The 21,024-nt window shown below is 41.4% G+C and overlaps 1 protein-coding gene across 1 annotated transcript in view; it reads left to right on the top strand.

The window, feature by feature from the left end:
* Nucleotides 1-20,146, top strand: part of LOC132213367 (ankyrin repeat domain-containing protein 26-like) — a 70,321-nt gene extending 50,175 nt beyond the window's left edge. The window contains exons 13-17 of the mRNA XM_059659827.1: nucleotides 302-510; nucleotides 2,737-2,874; nucleotides 17,050-17,213; nucleotides 17,933-17,978; nucleotides 19,301-20,146. Of these exons, the coding sequence (XP_059515810.1) occupies nucleotides 302-510; nucleotides 2,737-2,874; nucleotides 17,050-17,213; nucleotides 17,933-17,964 (543 nt within the window). The 3' untranslated portion in view covers nucleotides 17,965-17,978; nucleotides 19,301-20,146. The remainder of the gene's footprint in view (nucleotides 1-301; nucleotides 511-2,736; nucleotides 2,875-17,049; nucleotides 17,214-17,932; nucleotides 17,979-19,300) is intronic.
* The last annotated feature ends 878 nt before the right edge of the window (nucleotides 20,147-21,024 follow it).

Here is a 21,024-nt window from a genome sequence, read left to right as displayed (position 1 = left end):
AAAGGTAAAAAACATGATTTTAAAATTGTACCATACTCTTGAATTAAGTTATATTTTTTAACTTTTAATATCTTACACTGATTCTATTATTATTTGAATTATCAGATTACATGCGTACTAATAGAAGAATGATTAACTTTATAACTCAGATTTAATTCAGTGGACATTGATGATAACTATTTTAAATTTCAGCTTTTTTCACACTTAAAGCTGATCTCTGAGTTGATGACTCAAAACTAAAGAAAACATAAGTGTTCAGCTTATAATTACTTTAAGAATGTATCCTTTTTATTTGCTGTAGAGACAAAGAGCATCTCAAGAAATGTCAGAGCAGATGATAAATGATCAGGCTTCAACAAGTCACTTGGAACTCAGAAATAAAGAGTTGGCATCAGAAATCTCTAAAGTGCAAACTTCTCAAGATGATATCGAAAGAGAATTGGAAAAATATGTGCGACTCTGCCAAGAAGAATTGGAAGGCAGAAAGTTACTGGAAAATCAGCTAACTGAGTAAGTCAAATGCAGAATCAGAGAAAATAAATATAATTCATTAATTAGCCTCTAAACTTTACACATAGTTACTGTTGGGCCAGGTTCATAGATTAGTAGGGCGTGAAAGCCAACTAGGTCGTTTAACTTTGGAAAGTGATGTTAGTAAATAAACTTACCTTTCAAATGTCCCTCTAAGACGGTTTCATCTCTCCCCCTTTTTTGCTTTTACCTGCCTTTATTTTCCCCACTTAATATTTCCATGTAGTTATCTGGGTCTACTACTAGTCTTTAACCTGAGTGTCTTGAAGCTCTAAAATTTAAACAGCGATATTATTATAAAACGAGTGGCAAAGTGCACGAAATTGGTGCACAGGGGAGGAGGGGTCATCCCTCAGCCCACCCTGCACCCTCTCCAATCTGGGAACCCTTTGGGGGATGTCCGACTGCCAGTTTAGGCCCTATCCCTGTGGGAAATCCCCACAGGGATCGGGCCTAAACCAGCAGTCAGATAACCCTCTCGCAGTCTGGAACCGCTGACTCCTAACTGCTCACGTGCCTGCCTGACTGATAGCCCCTAACCACTCTGTTTGCTGGCCTGCTCGCCCTCAGCTGCCCCTCCCCACCAGCCTGATAACCCCAACTGCCCTCCCCTTTTGGCCTGATTGCCCCTAACCACCTCTGTCTTGGCCCCACCACTATGACTCTGTCCGGACAGACATCCAGAAGGTCTCCCGGTCTAATTAGCATATTACCCTCTTATTAATGTAGAATGAGGCCTGGTGCATGGGTGAGGGCTGGTTGGTCTGCCCTGAAGGGGGTCTCAAACCACAATGTGGGTCACCTTGGGGGGCGTGGACAGCCTGGGTGAGTGGCTGGGGTGGTTTGCAGGCCAGCCATGCCCCCATCAGGGTGGGGGACTTCACTGGAGGGTATGGCCAGCCTGGGTGAGGGGCTGAAAGCCATTTTCAGGCTGGCCATGCCCTCATTGGGGTGAGGGTCCCCACTGGGGGAGCATGACCAGCCTGGGTGAGTTGCTGAGGGTCGTTTGGGGGTGGTTTGCAGGCTAGCCAAGCCTCTGGCTTTGTCAGAAGGTCTTCAGAAGGTCTCCGGCCTAATTAGCATATTACTATTTGTTAGTATGATTGCTTGTCAGAAGTCCCCTAAATAGAAATAGCTAAGATAAAAACTAAAACACAAAGGGTTATGTTACTCCAACACATTCTGGTACTTGGTATATTTACTTTCTTGATTGTGAACTTTGTTATTATCAATAGACTAGAGGCCCAGTGCATGAAATTGGTGCACAGATCGGGTCCCTAGGCCTGGCCAGAGCGATCAGGGCCTATCAGGCTTTTGGGCTTCCAGCCTGGGCCTCCCTTAATTCCTCACCGCCCCCTGGTGGTCAGCACTCATCATAGCAAGTGATCAAATGCCCAGTCTTCAGTTGAACTCCCAAGGAGACACTTTGCATAACTAGAGGCCCAGCAAGCAAAATCACACAAAACCCAGACCCGCCACACCGGCAAGACCCCAGGCCCGCTGTGTGAGAGTAGCTCGCTGCCTCCCCCGCGCAGGCCGCAGACTCAGACTCTGTGCCAAGTGACTGGCAGGCTGGGGAGAGGGAGTGAGAGGTGCTCCATGCACCTCCTGGTGACAGGTTGTTTGGTTGTTCTGGCGTTCCAGCATTATGGCCACGGGCCTTTTATAACATAGATAGATGGCCGCTGGAGCTGTTTTCATTCATTTGATCACCAGCCAGGATATCTGTTCTCCCTTACAGGTTGTTGTGCTAAATAATGCCTGGGTGTTAAATGATTAATATCTCCAAGGTAATGAGTGTATTGTACAAGGGTGGTAAAGGCAAATGTTTGAGAATGTCTTTGAGGAATTTTTTTTTAAATCTCTGAAGTTGCTACTAAATATGTCCAAGGGCATCTTAAAAGGTCTTGTAAGTACAGCCCTTCCAGAGGCAGCAAGTATTACCTGATAAGCCATCTGCATCACTGATAGCCTCCCCACTTTGGATTAAGTACTTAGTTAGGAACCCCCTCCCCCCACTGCCTGGAAACATAAGTACTTTTTTAGAAAAATTAAGAACCTATACTTGAATAGAGCAGATCTGTTCTGACACGTTTTCATTGCTAAAATGCTATTTAATGGGCAATTCCATTTACTATCCTGGCGACTTAAAAAAATTGCAAGTCACTTAGAGAAAAAAAAATACTAAGCATTTGTTGTTTACAGTTTTCCTAGGACTAAGGAGAAGCTAGCAGAAGTTAGCAACAAACTTTTCTGGGAGAAAGAGCTCAGCAAGAGAAATTTTATTCCAAGAGAAAGCCTGGGGATTCCTACCTCAAGTCCATGCACTTCAACTTACCACAGGTTAGTTATATTATCTTTTTTCCTCTTGGGTTTCAGATTTCTGATATGATTCTTGTGTTTCATTTGGTGAAATTCCGAGTTGCTTAATTGACTAGTACACACTAATAAAAAGTCTTAATTATTGTGCTAATGTAGAAAGGAGACAGAAATTTTACAATCACTTTTAAGTCCCTGGATCTCTAATTTGCAAGAGATACCTATCATTAACTTTATTCAATTAATATGCCTAAAGTGACACATTTTAAACTTCTTAAAAAGCTGCATGTCAGTTTGATTTTAGAAATTATATATTCTTGTCTAATAACCAGTGGTGTACTTGGAGATGCTTTGGCTTACTTTCTAATCGATTTTAAATTGGTGATGGCTCATAACCATTTTTAAGTTTTGCTGAACCCCAACTTTTCCACCCCTACGCATAAGTGAATGATTAACATCTAAATATTTAACCATTTATGGATGTTTGCTACTTAAATGAAATGGAGATAAATCATTTTAATGAATTAAATAAACTTGTAGCATTAAAAGATTAAATTTCTCTCTTTAAGTGAAAATGTTTGTCGTCTTCTTAGGTCAAAGGACAGTGTTAATTGCTATTTACTTCAGCATTTTTATTCCAATTGTTATAAAATGTCTTGCTGAGCAGCTGTACATTCATAAAATAGTTAAATTTAGCAAATATTTGAATTTTTATTTTTAAATTTATGTATTAATATTTAAATTTTTAAATGATGTGTACTTATGTCTGTTTATCTGGACAGCACTAGAATAATTGATGACTAAGATGGCAATGATAGGGAGTCTTGAAATAGCAACTAGCTTTCATTGTGTATCAGTGCTATTAAAATATTCCTCCTTCATCTTATTATTGACTTCTTCAGCAGCAGAATTTCTGTTTGGTTCTTTTTTATACTTCTCATCTCTTTGGTAAAGTACTCCTTCTGTACATTCATTTCATTCCTGAGCTCGTTGAACTGACTTTTGAGTTTGCTTGTATCTCGCTGAGTTCCTTCATGACTGCTATTTTGATTTCTCTGTTCATTTAGATCATAATCATCCAGTATTCTGAGTTCCCTTCTGGAGAATTATCATTTTCTTTCTGTGTTAGTGTTACTATGGTGGTCCAGGCTGCTTGATGGGTTGTTCCTCTGCTGGCACATTTGAAGTGCTGAACACTTTTCTTAGGAATCTTGTGATTTTCACAGTTCAGCAGGTTGATAATTTCAGGTCGTTCTTTTGTTTTCCAGTGGATGGTGGTATAGCGCAGTTTTTCTTTTCTCTTACCAGTACTACTGAAGCTTGGGGAGGGTGTGCAGTGAGTCAAGGTGTGGGAGGCTTACCCTTGGACATGGGAGTGGCAGCCTGGGTAACTAGGGTGGTGGGTGCCAATGCTGTATCCTGGTCGCCTGGGCCTCAGGGCACCCCATGGGGGGAGGTTTGGGTGTGGCCAGTTGAGGGGAGCCAGTTTGTGAGCCCACTGAGCTGCTGCCTCCTTCCCTTTGGCCACTGGCAGCATTGTTCTGTGGCCTGGAGGCTGGAGACTTGGCTCTGCTGCTGCTACTGGTCTGTGGTGGTGTGAGCACAGCTGCAACTGGGGAAGGATCTGGATTTGGGGTGGAGGAGGGACTTCTACTGGGCAGTGGTGTGGGCACTGCACCCTGCCTCCCCCACCAGTACTGTGTTTGCTAGGGCTGTAAGTTCAGCCTTGTCCTTGGAGAACTGCAGGAGGGGCCTGTCCCTGCTCCTCTCTCCATCCTGCCTCTCCTGCACATCCCAAGACGCTCACTATCGAGGTGAGCAGAGGTGCCTTTGTTGGGTTCTAGATGTTCCACTTGTTGTAGATTTAAGAGGAGACACACTTTGTCATGATGCTGACGTCACACACTGAAATACCCATTTCAATCAATGCACGATGGTTTATGGTTTTAATTATGTTTTTATGGTGTTTTTCATGCAGGGAAAGGTAGCACAGGCCTGTGCTAAATGAGACTTCAACCTCTTTTTCTCAGTTTGCTTCATCATAACACAACATAAAAGAGCAAAGCTAAGAATTTCTAGACAGCCTTTAGGCCAAATACAGTCTCAATTGTTACAAATTTGTAAAACTGGGCTACTGGTACAAAAAAAAATCAAATGCTTTTGTAAATTGTTAAGCAAAACTATGATGCAGACTTGAAATGTCCTCACCAGAAAATCAGAAAATGTCTCATTTTGCAAAATGGAGAGGGAAAAGAATGTTAATGCAGAAGCAATGCAAGGGAAGATATTTATGGAAATGTTTTTGTTTAATTAATATTTTGGGAGGAATGAGGTGCTTACTCTTAGTATTTCTATATAAATTGAAAAAAATAGTTGATTTTAAACTTAACTTTGTATTTTCAAGGTATACATAGTTTCCTTGTGGGGCATTGGTTCACCAAATCATGCTGGACTCAGGAAGAGAGAGTCTGAAGCACCAATCTATCAAGATATAAAGATAGGTTGCCAAATTTCTATAGCAGTTGGGGTTTACAAAATTCTTAGACTTGTGGAAATAAGGTACCTTGTAGAGTCACTGGGAAGGTAATTATTGCCATTAGGAAAACAACTAATTCTATGAGAGATGGTAACATGTCTAAAATAATAGAAAGGGGTGGGTTTTGGGATGGAGCATTACAAAACAACAGACTTATAAAGATTATTGAACTATGATTCTAAAGAATAAATGTTACAAATACATCAATATTGAATGTGTTTATCAATCCCCTTTATTTGCAAAGTTTAGACATTTTGAACTATTCCTACTGTAGTGCTCTGTCTTATCCGGCATTGTTTTTCTAACTTTAAGCACAATCTACACTAATAAAAGAGAAACATGCAAATTAGTCATCCCTCTGCTATGCTAAAGCCGTGCTCACAATCCACAATCAGCAGCCATGCCCACCAGCCAATGAGGAGTTAGTATGCAAATTAACCTGATAAAGATGGCACGTAATTTGCATACACAGAACAGAGTGGGAGAGCTGGCAGCTTGGGGGGACGTGGCTCCCTCAGTTGGGGAAAACCAAGAGCCTGGGGAGCACCAGGAATTCTGGGAATATCTGGGAATAGTAGTTTTGGTGGCAGCCCCAGGACCTGAAGTGGAAGCCCAGAGCAAGGGAAGCACCAGGAATGCTGGGAACTGTAGTTCTGATGGCAGCCTCAGGACCAGAAGCAGAAGCCCAGAGGGCAGGGAGCACGATGAATGCTAGGAATCCTAGTTCTTCCTGAGACTAGAGCTGTAGTTCTCAACCTTCTGGCCCTTTAAATACAGTTCCTCATGTTGTGACTCAACCACAAAATTATTTTCTTTGCTACTTCATAACTGTAATGTTGCTACTGTTATGAATTGTAATGCAAATATCTGATATGCAGGATGGCCTTAGGCGACCCCTGTGAAAGGGTCGTTCGACCACCAAAGGGGTCGCAACCCACAGGTTGAGAACTGCTGCACTAGAGCAAAGTGAGCCTGGACCAAGTTACTGTTGAGGCTGGGGATGGAGGTAAAGCAAAGGCGAGAGACATAAGTAAAATCAGAGTGTCTAGGAAAAATTAAAGGGAAGATATCCTAAAACTTCCTGGAAGTCTCCACCAATGAAGCAAAGAAAAAAAAATGCCTCTATTAATCTGTGAGCAACAAACCAAACTGGGTTGGGGGTCTCAGACAATTCGCTCATATGATTGCAAAGACAGACAGAAACTCCCGGATTAGAGAGGGCTCCCCTGAGGGATCCCAGATTGGAGAGGGTGCAGGTTGAGCTGAGGTTCCCCCCAGGCTGCCATCCCCTGCCCCCCGACCCAAAGTACCGCTCCAATTTGTGATTTCAGTTCTCTTCGTGTTCATGATATTTAGGTTTGTTGCCTTTGGCGTCATTACATGGAGGTGAGCCTTGCCCAATTCATTCCATTGTACTGGTACAGATTGCTACATATCTGATTTGTTAATTCTTACCATCAGTTTTCACATTCTAGTTTAATTCTGGATGTTTGTCCAATACATCAGAAGTGATTTCACAGTTTTATATAACTGTGTTATTTAGTTTATTATGATAAGTTACAAAAGTTAAAATTAGCTTGAACATACATATTACTACATTTTCTTGCACTTGGAATTATTTTCTTAGAACTGAAAACTTAAAAATTTATTCCTGATAATTTTATAATGGATTGAATTTCTCTGATTTCAAAATTTTTTATATTCAACTGTTTTTCAATATTTGTGTTCCTAACACAATGCATGTCACATAGTTCCTCATTATCCTTTCAATCTGTGTTAAATAGGGAGACTCAATTTTACATTGATTGATTTTGGGCTTTCGGTTCATTTCTAAGACTTTCAGAAAACATTAGAACTCTAATAATTTATGTAAATAATTTTTTCTATTTCTCAAATGTGTATTCAGTTAACAACTCTTGCTATACAAATACATGAAAGCTAAAACAGTTACTATTCCTAAGACTTTAGCTTTGCACATGGCAGACAGAACATTGTGTCTCCACAAAATGTTGAGTCTCAGTGCTTCCCCACGAAACACAGATCACGTGTTTACATCAACAAGGCAGTGCCTTTCTACTCTGAATTTTACCTCTTTTCAAACTCTCACAGTGGTGATGCTGGTTTCTCAGAAGGCAGAAACAGAGCTTAACAAACTTGTTTATCACATGAATTATATGCTCTATATGATTCCTCATGTCTTCACTTTATTTTTTCCACTTAGACAATTGCCCTGTAGTCATTTTATCTTTTAAAGGCAACAGATAATTGCTCAACTTCTTCCTATGCATTTTTTTCATTCATTTTTCTCTGTACTTAACTTTTCAGCTCCTTGTTCAGCAAATTTTTCCTCAGTTTTTTTCTGCAATAAAAAACATGTTTTTGATATTTACAAACTGATAATGTATTTCCTTCTCACATTAACCTGTTTACAATTAGATAATGAATTGCTATAGTTTAAATGTGCAAATGTACTTAATTTTATTATGTTTAAATTACACTTATTTTTATAACATTTAAAATAAGGATGATCTCAAAATTTAACTTAAAAATATCAGCCCTGACCAGTTTGGCTTAGTGGATAGAGTGTCTGCCTGAGGGGTCCCAGGTTCGATTCCGGTCAAGGGCATGTGCTTTGGTTGCGGGCACATCTCTGGTGTGGGGTGTGCAGGAGGCAACTGATCAATGTTTCTCTCTCATCGGTGTTTCTACCTCTCTATCCCTCTCCCGTCCTCTCTGTTAAAAAAATCAATAAAATATATATAAAATATCCTATCTAATAAAAGAGAAACATGGTAATTTGTGTACAACCGCTACCCTTCCTATTGGCTAATCAGCGAGATATGCAAATTAACTGCCAGCCAAGATGGCGGCCAGCAGCCAGGCAGCTTGAACCTAACATGAGGCTTGCTTGCTTCAGTGACGGAGGAAACCAACATTCCTCGCCTGCCTTGCCGGCCTCTGAGCCTGCAGTTTGAAACATTGTAACAAATAAAGAAGCTAAACAAAACCCCAGAAACCTGCTTGCAGTGAGCTGGGATCTCAGAGCTGGAGTTGATACATTGTTTCGATTATAGAACACAAACAAACCAGATACCTGCTTTCAGCAGCAGAGGCCTCAGAGCTGGAGTCAGAGCTAAAGCTGGCCCAGAATAAAAAAGAAAAAAAGGAGCAGTTGGGAGCTTCAGTCACCCACCAGCCTGAAAACAGTTCTCAGCCCCACACCCAGACTGACCAGGCACCCCAGTGGGGACCCCCAACCTGAAGGGTGTGTGGCCAGCTGCAAACAGCCATCATCCCCTCATCCAGGCTGGCCAGGCACCCCAGTGGGGACCCCCACCCTGATCCAGGACACCCTTCAAGGCAAACCATCCAGCCCCCACCCATGCACCAGGCCTCTATCCTATATAGTAAAAGGGTAATATGCCTCCCAGCACCAGGATCAGGGGAGCCGCGAGGCCTCCTGGCACCGGGATCAGCATGACAGGGGGCAGCGCCCAAACCCCCTGATCGCCCTGCAGCTCTGTGTGTGACAGAGGGCGAGGCCACAACCTCCTTATCCACCCTGCTCTGTTCATGACAGGGGAAGACGCCCCAACCCCCTGATCAGCCCTGCTCTGTGCCTGATGGGGGGGAGCTCCCCAACCCCCTGATCTCCCTGTGGCTCTGTGTATGACAGGGTGTGGCACCCCAACCCCCTGATCAGCCCTGCTCTGTGTGTGACAGGGTGGGGCGCCCCAACCACTCCCTCCCTCCCATGGGCCCTGCTCTGTGTGTGACGGGGTAGAGGCATAACCTCCCCATTGGCCCTGCTCTGAGTGTAACAGGGTGTGGCACCCCAACCCCCTGATCCGCCCCGCTCTGTGTGTGACAGGGGGCGGTGCCCCAACTCCCCTATCAGCCCTACTCTGTGGGTGATAGCGGGAAGCTCCCCAACCCCCTGATGGGCCCTGCTCTGTGCGTGACAGCGGGGAGCTCCCCAACCCCCTGATCGACCCTGCTCTGTGCATGACAGGGTACGGAGCCCCAACCCCCCTGATGGGCCCTGCTCTGTGCGTGACGGGGTGGCGCCGCAACCTCCCCATCGACCCTGACTTGAGTGTGACAGGGGGCAGTGCCCCAACCCCCAATCAGCCCTACCCTGAGCGTGACTGAGGGTGGCATCACAACCTCCCAATCCGCTCTGTTCTGTGCATGACAGGGGGCGGCGCCCCAACTCCCCAATCAGCCCTGCTCTGTGCCTGGCCTGGGGTTGCACCTAGGGATTGGGTCTGCCCTCTGCCACCCGGGATCAGGCCTAAGCCAGCAGGTCGTTATCTCCCAAGGGGTCCCAGACTGTGAGAGGGCACAGGCCGGGCTGAGGGACCCTCCCTTCCCCCCGAGTGCACAAATTTTTGTGCACCAGGCCTCTAGTATATATATATAAATATCATTAGTTACTGACCATATATCACACATGGGAATGTAGATGTATCTGTTGTTTGTATATGTGTATCAATTGGTCTCAAAAAGAGAAGGCAACATTATTTTTCAACCTGTAATATCAAATGTAATAGAATGGTAGCCTATCAATAAATTAGTGTTAAATGAATGAACATATATTTGCATTTTTTGTGTTTTGCTGTTGCTGTTGGCTTCTCTGCATTTTTCTTTCAAAAATGTAACTCCCCCTCCTTAAAACGGGGGATGTTTGAACAATGTACATTAAGTATAAAGTCAAGGGAGAAGACATTTCTGTAAGTGTAGAGTGGTCATCTTGTTGGAGCTGTGCTGGGGTAGATGGCAAATGACAGCCCTGCTTTCCTTTTGAGATTAGATCATAGAGTCAGGCAGATGGAAATGGACTTACCAGCTTGGTTACTCACACATAGTAAGGAATTGGAAAATGTGGTTTAGATGTGGGGTCACAGGACCTCTGAACACTCATCCCAAATCAGGCAGTTTCACACCCAGTTGTGAGTGGAGGGAAGAAATACCTGACACCTGTCCCTGGGCAGGCAGCTCCCTGAAGAGATGAGAGCAGACCCAAGGTCATGTGACTGTGGGCAGCCATGTCTTTTCAAAGAAGTGTTTGGGGCTAAGCAAGCATCTTCAGTTCCTTCTCTCAAGTGCACACATCAGATAACTCTTCCGTCCCCTCGTGAGGAAGGTAGAGAGAGCCTAAGGCCTCATGTGGAGACTGAAAGGCAGAGAAGTGAAGGTGTTCCTATGATTTCTGATGGGGTTAAGTCATAATGGAAATTCAGCTCATGTCTTGTGTACAGACCAACTAAGGATGAAAGAGCTTGGGCAGAAGTATGCCAAACAGTAAAGAGAAATCTGTTCTGTGTTTTAAATTTTGCTATAGATAACCCCCAACACAGATAATTCATTTGTTGGTTAATTTTGGTAAACCAAGTTTTATTTGGAGGGAATGGATAGTTCCTTTAAGGAAGAATTTTCTTAGTTTAACTAAAGATTGTCTCCTTCATGTTTCTTGTCCTGTGGCTAAATAATCTGTGCTTTATAAATTGAGTGTCATGACTGCTACGTATAGGATTTATGATATTAATTTCTGTTCCTATATTTTTACTCATTGCTTAAAAATCAATAATTGAGTTACAACGCTATTATTTTGTGTCTCATGCTAAAACATTATTGAGCTACATGACAGTTTTACAGATTCATTTTCTCTGAGTTATAGTTAAAGTTTTGTTTATTTTTCCATGAATATGAGGAAGGAGCTGGCACAGAACTTAGGCTTTAGAGCCCACTTTGGGCCTGCAGCTAATTGGTTTTCTGACCCCAGGCAACCTGTAATCTCTCTGAGCTTTTGTTGCCTCTTAGGACAAATTAGGAACTTGGACTAAGTCAGTGATTTTCATTGGTCATGCTTATACGCCTGCAACAAGTCCTCCACTATTCAAAAGAGAGACAGGACCCAGAAAGTAAATGAAACTCTGAGTAACCAAAAGAGCTGCCACAAAATAAAAACATTAAATATTGTGCAGTTTATTGAGGGGACATTAAACCCTTTAAGCAGAATTGTGTATTTGGAGCAAAAGTTTCAAAGTTTGTTTATCTGGTTTCTCAATTACTAACATATTAGAAATGACAGTTAAGGGGAGGTAGGAAAGACTGGCTGCTAATGATAGACAAATTGACATTAGCAAGGAATACAAGAAAGAAATAGAGCATGAAGGAAGATATACCAATTCCAAATCCTAGCAGTTTGTTCATACTTATTTTTGATATATTTGTAATTTTCTTTTTCAATTACAGTTGACATTCAATATTACATTTGTTTCAGGTGTACAACATAGTGATTAGACATTTATATAACTTACAAAGTGATCACCCCATAAGTCCGGCACCCCTGGCACCATACATAATTATTACAATATATTTTTAATTAAATCTTTATTGTTCAGATTATTACAGTAGTTCCTCTTTTTCCCCGATTAGCTCTCCTCCACCCAGTTCCCACCCCACTCTCAGCCCTTACCCACCCCACTGTCCACATCCATAGGTGTACAATTTTTGTCCATTCTCTTCCCACAAACCCCCCCTCCCCCCCAGAATAGTCAGTCCACTCCCTTTCTATGCCCCTGATTCTATTATATTCACCAGTTTATTCTGTTCATCAGATTATTTATTCACTTGTTTTTTAGATTCACTTGTTGATAGATGTGTATTTGTTGTTCATAATTTGTATCTTTACCTTTTTCTTCTTCTTCCTCTTCTTAAAGGATACCTTTCAGCATTTCATATAATACTGGTTTAGTGGTGATGAACTCCTTTAGCTTTTTCTTATCTGTGAAGCTCTTTATCTGACCTTCAATTCTGAATGATAGTTTTGCTGGGTAAAGTAATCTTGGTTGTAGGTTCTTGCTCTTCATCACTTTGAATATTTCTTGCCACTCCCTTCTGGCCTGCAAAGTTTCTGTTGAGAAATCAGCTGACAGTCATATGGGTACTCCCTTGTAGGTAACTGTCTGTCTTTCTCTTGCTGCTTTTAAGATTCTCTCTTTTGTCTTTTGCTCTTGGCATTTTAATTATGATGTGTCTTGGTGTGGTCCTCTTTGATTCCTTTTGTTTGGGGTTCTCTGTGCTTCCTGGACTTGTAAGTCTATTTATTTCACCAGGTAGGGGAAGTTTTCTGTCATTATTTCTTCAAATAGGTTTTCAATATCTTGCTCTCTCTCTTCTGTCACCCCTATAATTCGGATGTTGGTACGCTTGTAGTTGTCCCAGAGGCTCCTTACACTATCTTGATATTTTTGGATTCTTTTTTCTTTTTGTTTTTCCGGTTGGGTGTTTTTTGCTTCTTCGTATTTCTGATCTTTGACTTGATTCTTGCAATCTTCTAGTCTGCTGTTGGAACTCTGTATAATATTCTTTATTTCAGTCAGTGCATGCTTAATTTCTAGTTGGTCCTATTTCATAACCTCGAGGGTCTCACTAGATTTCTTGAGGGTCTCACTAAATTTATCGGCAGTTTCTAGAAAATTCTTGAAAAACCTAATAAGTGTGGTTTTGAACTCTATGTCCAGTAGTTTGCTTTCCTACATTTCTGTCATTTGTGACCTGTTTCTTTGTCTCTGTGTTTTGGCTGCTTCCCTGTGCTGATAGAGTGGCTTTCTGTGCTAGGTGTTCTATAGGGCCCAGTGGCTCAGCCTCTCCAGTTACCTGAGGTGGACACTCTTGGTGCACACCTTTGTGGGCTTTGTGCACAGTCTTGTTGTAGTTAAGCCTTGATTGTTGTAGGTATCACTGGGAGGAATTGACCTCTAGGCCAGTTGGCTGTGAGAATCAACAGTGTCTGCAGTGGGAGAATTTCTGTGCTGGAGACACCCTTCTGGGGCAAAACTTGCTTCAGTGGGGCTTTGGTGCTCACTGAGTCTGCACCCTGAGTGTGTCCCTTACGAATCTGAGAAGTTGTAATCTGGATGGTCCAAATCTGACCAATGGGTACACTGGCTCTTGGATCTCTAAGGAGGTGCTAATTTAGCCTCTGCCAGAGGCTACCCAGCAGGAGCTATGGAGAGATCTGCAGATTCCTCTTCTTTGTTTGTGGTTTGGAGGTGCCCAGATGAGGCCCAGCTGTGAAGCAATGCAAGCTGCTGTGGGGCCTTGGGCCTTCTTTTGGAAGTTCTGAGTCTCTCTGACCCAGCTGCAGTTTGTTAGGTAATTTTCAGATTGCAAAGGGCCAGGCCTTTCATATGCTAAAGCCTCTGCGCACAGCTTGGGTGGGGCGGGGTCTCAGGGGATCAACAGGGCAGAGCAAGCAGCTATGGCTGCTCCTCAGTCCTACCCTAAGAGGCCCCGCATCTCAGTGTCCTGAGGTAATCTCTGCAAGCACCTCTGAGAGAAAGCCGCCCTCGAGTTCTGACCGATGCCAGACAGTCCAGTTTCTCCCTGTATGAATCCGGGTCGCCAGAGACTCACCCAGAACTGGAGTTCAGAGCAGTCGGGAACTAGAGACTCGCTCCCAATTGCAAAAGACAACCGTGTCCTCAGTTGCCAGCCCTTTTCGAGTGCGCCTCCATACCTCTGCACTTTACTTCCACACCTCCTCTGAGTCTCAGTGTGCTTTTCTCTTTCCTTCTAGTTGTAGAATTTCCACTCAGCCAGCCTTCCTGTGGTTCTGGATGATGTCCATTTTTGTCGGACATCATCAAAATAATTTTGCAGTGGTTGTGCGAGGCAGCAATTTCTGGTGTTTACCTATGCCGCCATCTTGGTTTCTTCCAGTTTGTTCATGTTTACCTTCACTATGCTTTTTGTATGAAAGCAGAAATCTATGGAACTTTTCATGAAATATGACATATATATGCTTGATAAAAAATTAAAAAAACAAATCAGTGATTTTCATACCTTAAATATTTTTTTAGACTAGAACTTTTATTTTTAGAATTTGCGTGAAATGTTTTATATAATACAGACAAATCGAGCTGCCTAACTAAGGGGGGATGGAGACTCTGAAGCTCTGCAATCCTGCAGGTGTCCACAGGGGAAACAGATTCCTATGGGAGTTTGGGAACTACCAGTTCTGAGAAAAATCCATCTAATGACAAATCCTTTGAATTGAATGTTGCTGATACATTGTTTTAATGTGTATACTTTTCCCACCTTTTTATATTGTTGAAAATGACACAATAGGAATAAAATGGCAGATGTGTTCTCCTTATTAATGTTGGAACTTCAAACTCCTTCCACCGTCTAGACACAATCCTCACCTAGAAATAAGCATAAACATCACAGAAGTAAATATTTAGGAAAGGAGCTTTTGTGGGAACAGATAATAATGTTCCATGGGTAGTTTCTTAATTCAAGTTGTGTAAAAGTGTGATTCACATAATACCTATTTTATTAATGGTGACATAAAATTGATTCAATAAAGGCCTTGGTCTTTATCTAGTATCGACCTATTTATTTTACAAAGCCTGTCTAGTAATGTTGCCACATTATCCATTTAATAAGGCCTGTCTATCATGCTATTGTCATAAGTGTTAATAGATTCAGCCTCCAAACATACTGGGGAACATGTTAGTCATCAAATTTGTCTTCACACCTAAAATTTGTAAAGGCATTGGGTATCCCATGATAATGATTACCACAGTGTTTAATGCTCAGTATACTATTTTAAACCCTGTTTCAGGCATTGAGTGAAAAGATACCTTTTTTAAGAAAAAGTTTATTAAGAACACTCTAGATCAGGACACTTTTAATATAATTGGAAGTATTCCCACACATTTCATTATTAAGTAGACTATAATTATAATCGTTTGTTTCCAAATTTAGCTCTAATTTTTAGAAAGAAAACAAGGTTATTACAATTATAGGATTATATATTGATTTTTGTTACTGTTATTTATCCTCACCTGAGGATACTTTTTCCATTGCTTTTCAGAGAGAGTGGGAGGGAGGGAGGAGAGGGAGAGAGAAAGAGAAACATCCATGAGAGATAGAAATATCTTATGGTTGCCTCCCTCATGCAACCCTACTGGGGGCGGGGAGCAAACCTGCGACCTTGGTATGTGACCCAGCCATATATTGATTTTTTTATTCCTCAAATCAAAGATTTTCTGAAACATTTGTTGTCCATATGAATAAAGAAATGTCTCAGTCGTAATACATACAGTAGCATAGTTTCAGTTATTTTTTGCCAGTAGAATTTTCATGTGACCTTATGACAGTACCACTTTTATAATTTTAGATTGAAAAATTAATAGCATAGAACATATCTTAACCTTTTAATTTTCTAAAAGTATAAGAATAGAAAGCTCATTTTGTTATTATTTTTTTTCTTTTTGAAACAAGTTTATTAATTTGTTAGTAATATATATATATATGATTGTTAGACAGAATGTGAAGATGAAAGTTTGCTCTCTCCTACTGGCAAATCAACTACATAATACGTTACAGTATGTGCAAAGTGTACATTGAGGAACTTGGCAAAAGTTTAAGCAAATCCCGCTTTCAGTTTATTAAAGAATTTCCCAAGAGTGCCCTTGGGGGAGGTGCAGCAACCTCATGACCAAGTCACAGATCTCTTCAGAATTCATTCTTATAAAGGCAGTTTTGATTATGTTGATCCAAGTGATGCGGTGGTGGCAGGGTGGGTAAAGGCAACGTTTCATTTTTAGTCTCCCCAAATGCTGTCTCACTTGATTTAGGAGGGCTTGGGGATTATCTTCCAGGGTATTTCTGCCATGTGAGTAATGCTCCTGAGAGTTTGTGCAGTCATGAGGAATGGGTCTCTCATTATCTGTGCATGATGGGGAACTGCTTTCTCTGATAAAACCTTTCCATCTCCTGGTAAAGGGGAAGCTGTGGTATGACAAAGAGTTTGCCATTTGGTGAGAGAGGGGGGTGTCTTTTGTTTGTTGCAGTGAAATTTGTCAAGTGCAGTTTTGTGCTGTCTTTGCCAAGGTCTTACGGGAATCCTACGGGGCACAGGCTTTCTTGATTGCAGTTGGGGTTTTCAGTTCAATCTGTACTTGAGTCACCAGATGCAAATTAGATATTTGTCCCTTCAGCTCCCAGTATACATTTTGGGTATCATCACTTAAAATGCTTAGTCTTTGGAGAGCTCTGCTCTGCAGATTGTCTTCCTGAGACGGATGTGTTTGTTTGGCTCGTTGAGGCTCTATTCTGAGAGAGTTACATTCTTTTTTCATCGGTTCTAGTTCTTGTTCCAAGCCATGGATCTTCAGGTCACAACTTAGCTTTTCCACCTCCCAGTTTGATGAAGGTGGATTTAAATTCCCTATCACCTGCACTGTTTCCATCTCTGTTCTTAGCCTGAGGACTTCTGCTTCTTTAGACTGCTGCTGTTCCTTCAATACTCTTAAACATTCAGGTTGTCTTTGTTCATTTTACCCAATTTTCTTTTTAAATTATCTCTATCAACGCAAACCTCTCAGCATGCATGATAAAACCTTAGTTACTTGTTCTCGGCCCACAGAGCATGTTTTTGATCTAATAGAGCGCCTGTAAGCTTTTCTTCCGAAAATCTTACTCTTTTCTTTAGGAAAGGGTTTTTCTTTTCTCTGAATCCTTAAAGCGTTTTTGATGTCTTCATCCAAAAACAGTGACAAGGGCAAAATGTGAAGCAACAGACTCATCTGAATATATTGAGACCGAAGTCACTTATCTCTCCTATGGGCTTTTTCATGATTTAGAATGACGACACAGACTTCCACCAGCATATCCATGACAGCCCGAGTCAGGCTGCCTCTGGATCCCCAGCGCTGGGAACAGGGTCTCCAGGGGTCACCACGGGCTCCATCCGGTTTCCTGGAAGACACCAGACACCGCCTCTTCCCAACAAAGGCCTCTGCTCCAGGTACACCGCGGAAGGGTCCCCATTGCTTTGGCCTGGGCTGTGCCAGGACCAACCACTGGGCTGGGGCCTGGGGATCAGGAAGGAGTGGCAAGAGGGGCAGGCGAAGCTGAAGCGCCACCAGGAGCAGACCCCTACCCAGCAACATGGCCGCGAGGCACAGAACCCTGTGTGGCCCCTCAGCGCCCCCATGGGCAGCCCTCTCCGTCCGCCCCCCAGCAGGGAAAGGCAACTCAGGGGCCTGTAGGCTAGCAGCACCTGGCCCAAAGGGGGCTGTAAAGATCATTTAAAAGAAAAATCAATTTAAGTAAAAAAAATAAAAAAACTCACAAAAACCTAAATTTTTATAAATAGCAGTGTTTCTTGGAATCGCAAAGTAATGCATTCAGTGTTAAATATGACTTGACTTGTTTAAACTTCTTTAAACCAATGGTATCAAATATTACTTTTCTGAAGTTATGGTTATTCAGTGGACCAATAGTGATTGTATTTTTATCAGATTTATCTAAATATCATTATATATGCATGCTCTCTATTATCTAAAATTAAAATGAGTCTGAATTAATTTTGTTTATGTGATTATTTTTCTATTTGTGCAATCCCTAATGCTCCAGCCTCTAAAAGTAGTATTTAAAGGACACATTTCATAAGCTATATATCATTCCTCTAATAATGTCTCTTATTTAACTTAAATACTAAAAATAATATTTGACCTATTTCAGATATGGCAGGAGTATGGAGAAACCCTAACTAGAGAACGAAAAGAAGGTATGTTGCCAAAATTTATTAGATATCATTGATTTTGTAAATAAACTGAGAATAGGAAATGGCATCTGTTTCTATGTTTGGATAACATATACTGCATTAAATATTTTTTCCATGTGAATGAAAAATGTGAAATATAAACAGTCATAAGGAAGAATATACTTATCCCACATGTAATCACCATGTTCTACAGCTCTTTAAAGACCTCAAAAGTCTACCCGTATGCATCTCTCTTCATTTCTGGCTATTCTCTTCCTTCCCTCTGCCGTGGACTGTTGGCCAGCACACTGAAACTATGGTCAGAAAACTGGCTTCATCACTTCTCGTGTTTTTACTAGTGATATAAGGCCAAGTAACCAGACTCATCTAGTAATACTGTCAAGCAGTTACAGTTCATATAACTGTCAACTGAGGGGCAATATTCAAAACTCCAGTCATTGACTTGGCATTCTTTTACCCTCATGAAAAACTCCAAATCCCTTTGTGTGGAGTAAAAACACTGAAATCCATTTAGTTGTTGCCAAATAATGCAGCCTTCTCTTTGCTACTCTGCCCCTTTGCTCTAGCAGCTAGCTAAACTAGACATTTTCAGTTCCACAAATGTTCTTCCTCATTTCTAGTTCTGGCATCTGCTTCATTTCTCTTTCTGGCATACTTTGTTTTTGGTCCATCAGGTATCAACTTACATATCACCTCCATCACAAAGCTGACAATATTGACACAAAACTGGGATGTCTCCTCTGTGTGCTCCAATAGGGCCCTGTGTTATATTGGTTGGTGGTTTCTGTGACTCTGAGTGGAAATTGCCTGCTCATTTGTTGTTTTTTCAGTTTACAGTAAACTAGAGGCCCGGTGCCTGAATTTGTGCAAAGGTAGGGTCCTTAGGCCTGGCTGGCAATCAGGGCCAATTGGGGCCTTCCAGCTCCAGGCCGAGGCCTTGCTTCATTCTGCGCCACCTCCTGGTGGTCAACACACGTCATAGCAGCGTTCGAACTTCTGGTCTCCTGGTCAAACTCCTGAAGGGACACTTTGCATATTAGCCATTTATATATATAGGTGATTATTCAGGGGTGGGCTGTGTCATCTTCATCTTGTAACTCCAGTGCTTGTCACACTACCTTAGTGCATGGTGTTGAATATGGGGAAAACCAGAAGCTCTGATACTTAGCCATGATACCAATTAATACAGTGTGCAACAACTGAATTAATAATTATGTTTCATAGTATTCTTGTGTTGTGTATTATACCCAGATATAGATGTCTTTATTGTTTTTAACACTTATACTTAGTTTTAGTTTAAAGAATACAATTCTTTTTCTTTCCAGGTGCTGCTAAATTTGAAGCTGAATCCTACAGAGTTTGTCCTGTAGGATCTGTAGGATCAGTCAGTCAAGTTCATGTCAAGATTTACTTTTGAAAGCACAAAAAGAGTATAAAGAGATTTTTGCTGAAACATTACATGATCTGAAACATAAACAGTAAAAAATTATTTAGTGTACTGTTTACATAACATTTTGTTTTCCATTAGACACATGACATGAACTTTTTATTAAAGAAAAAATTTTTTGATCATATGTTTGATGAAAATTTATATAGTATTTTAAACTGGGGTATTTTGGGGGCATCTAAGTAAGTTTTAAGCAGATTTTGTAAGTGAAAGCCAGCACTATTGAATTATACATATTCAAATTGCCCAAATACCAACTGTTTAAACAACATCAAAGCAAACAACTTGTCATTCATATTTTAGTGATGCTAGTTGATAGATTTTTTTACATATTCCAATTTTATCACAATATTTGGTCCTAAAGATTTAGACAGAGATAATTTTGGTATCTGCTGCTATGGCTCCTATTTAGCTATATTAAAATTGTTATAGTGGCATTGGACTTATGCAATTTTAAACACAGATTTAAAAATTTTTCCTTGTGGGGGAAATAAAGTTTGCCTAAGGCTTTTCTACTTTTCCATTTATTGAATGAATTTTTAGAAAGAGTCTTAAAATTACAGATAGTTCCAAGTTTTAGTTCAAAGAACTCTGTTGCCCTGAACTATTGGAGAGTAAATTGTTACACTGTGCCACCATGCTTTAGTACATTCCACCTGTCTACCATAACACCTTCACAACCAGAAAATTCGCACTAATACATTCTATAGTTTCATCCTCACACCCTTTTCAAATTTTGCCACTTGTCTGTATAGCATGAAGACCCTGTTCAGATCCATAGGTTCCATTGAGCTGTAGTGTCTATTCTTTTCCTTCAGTCTAGAAAAGGTCCTTAGTCTTTCCTTGACTTTCATGACATTGAATCCTTTGAAGAGGAAGTTCAACTAATGTATGTCGAACGTCCTTCAATTTCAGATCATGGATTTTTCTGATGTTTCCTTATGATAATACTAGAGGCCCGGTGCATGAATTTGTGTACCAGTGGGATCCCTCAGACTGGCCTGCAGGATTGGGCTAAAACCAGCTCTCTGGGAGTTCCATTTTCAGTTTTTTAAGGAAACTCCATACTGTCTTCCATAGTGACCCTGTGATCCCACTTCTAGGAATATATCCCAAGAAACCAGAAACACCAATCAGAAAGGATATATGCACCCCTATGTTCATAGCAGCACAATTCACCATAGCTAAGATCTGGAAACAGCCTAAGTGCCCATCAGTAGATGAATGGATTAGAAAACTGTGGTACATCTACACGATGGAATACTATGCTGCTCTAAAAAGGAAGGAACTCTTACCATTTGCAACGTCATGGATGGAACTGGAGAGCATTATGCTAAGTGAAATAAGCCAGTCAATGAAGGAAAAATACCACATGATCTCACTCATTCGTGGACAATAGAGACCATTATAAACTTTTGAACAATAATAGATACAGAGGCAGAGCTGCCGCAAACAGATTGTCGAGCTGCAGCGGGAAGGCCGGGGAGGGTTGGGGGGCAGGAGGTAGGGGGGTAAGAGATCAACTAAAGGACTTGTATGCATGCATATAAGCATAACCAATGGACATAAGACACTGGGTGATAGGGGAGGCTAGGGGACTGT

This window comes from Myotis daubentonii, chromosome 1, assembly GCF_963259705.1.
Source record: "Myotis daubentonii chromosome 1, mMyoDau2.1, whole genome shotgun sequence".
In the NCBI taxonomy this organism is placed as follows: domain Eukaryota; kingdom Metazoa; phylum Chordata; class Mammalia; order Chiroptera; family Vespertilionidae; genus Myotis; species Myotis daubentonii.
Note: the sequence above shows the minus strand (reverse complement) of the source record. Positions and strands in the feature narration are given on the sequence as shown.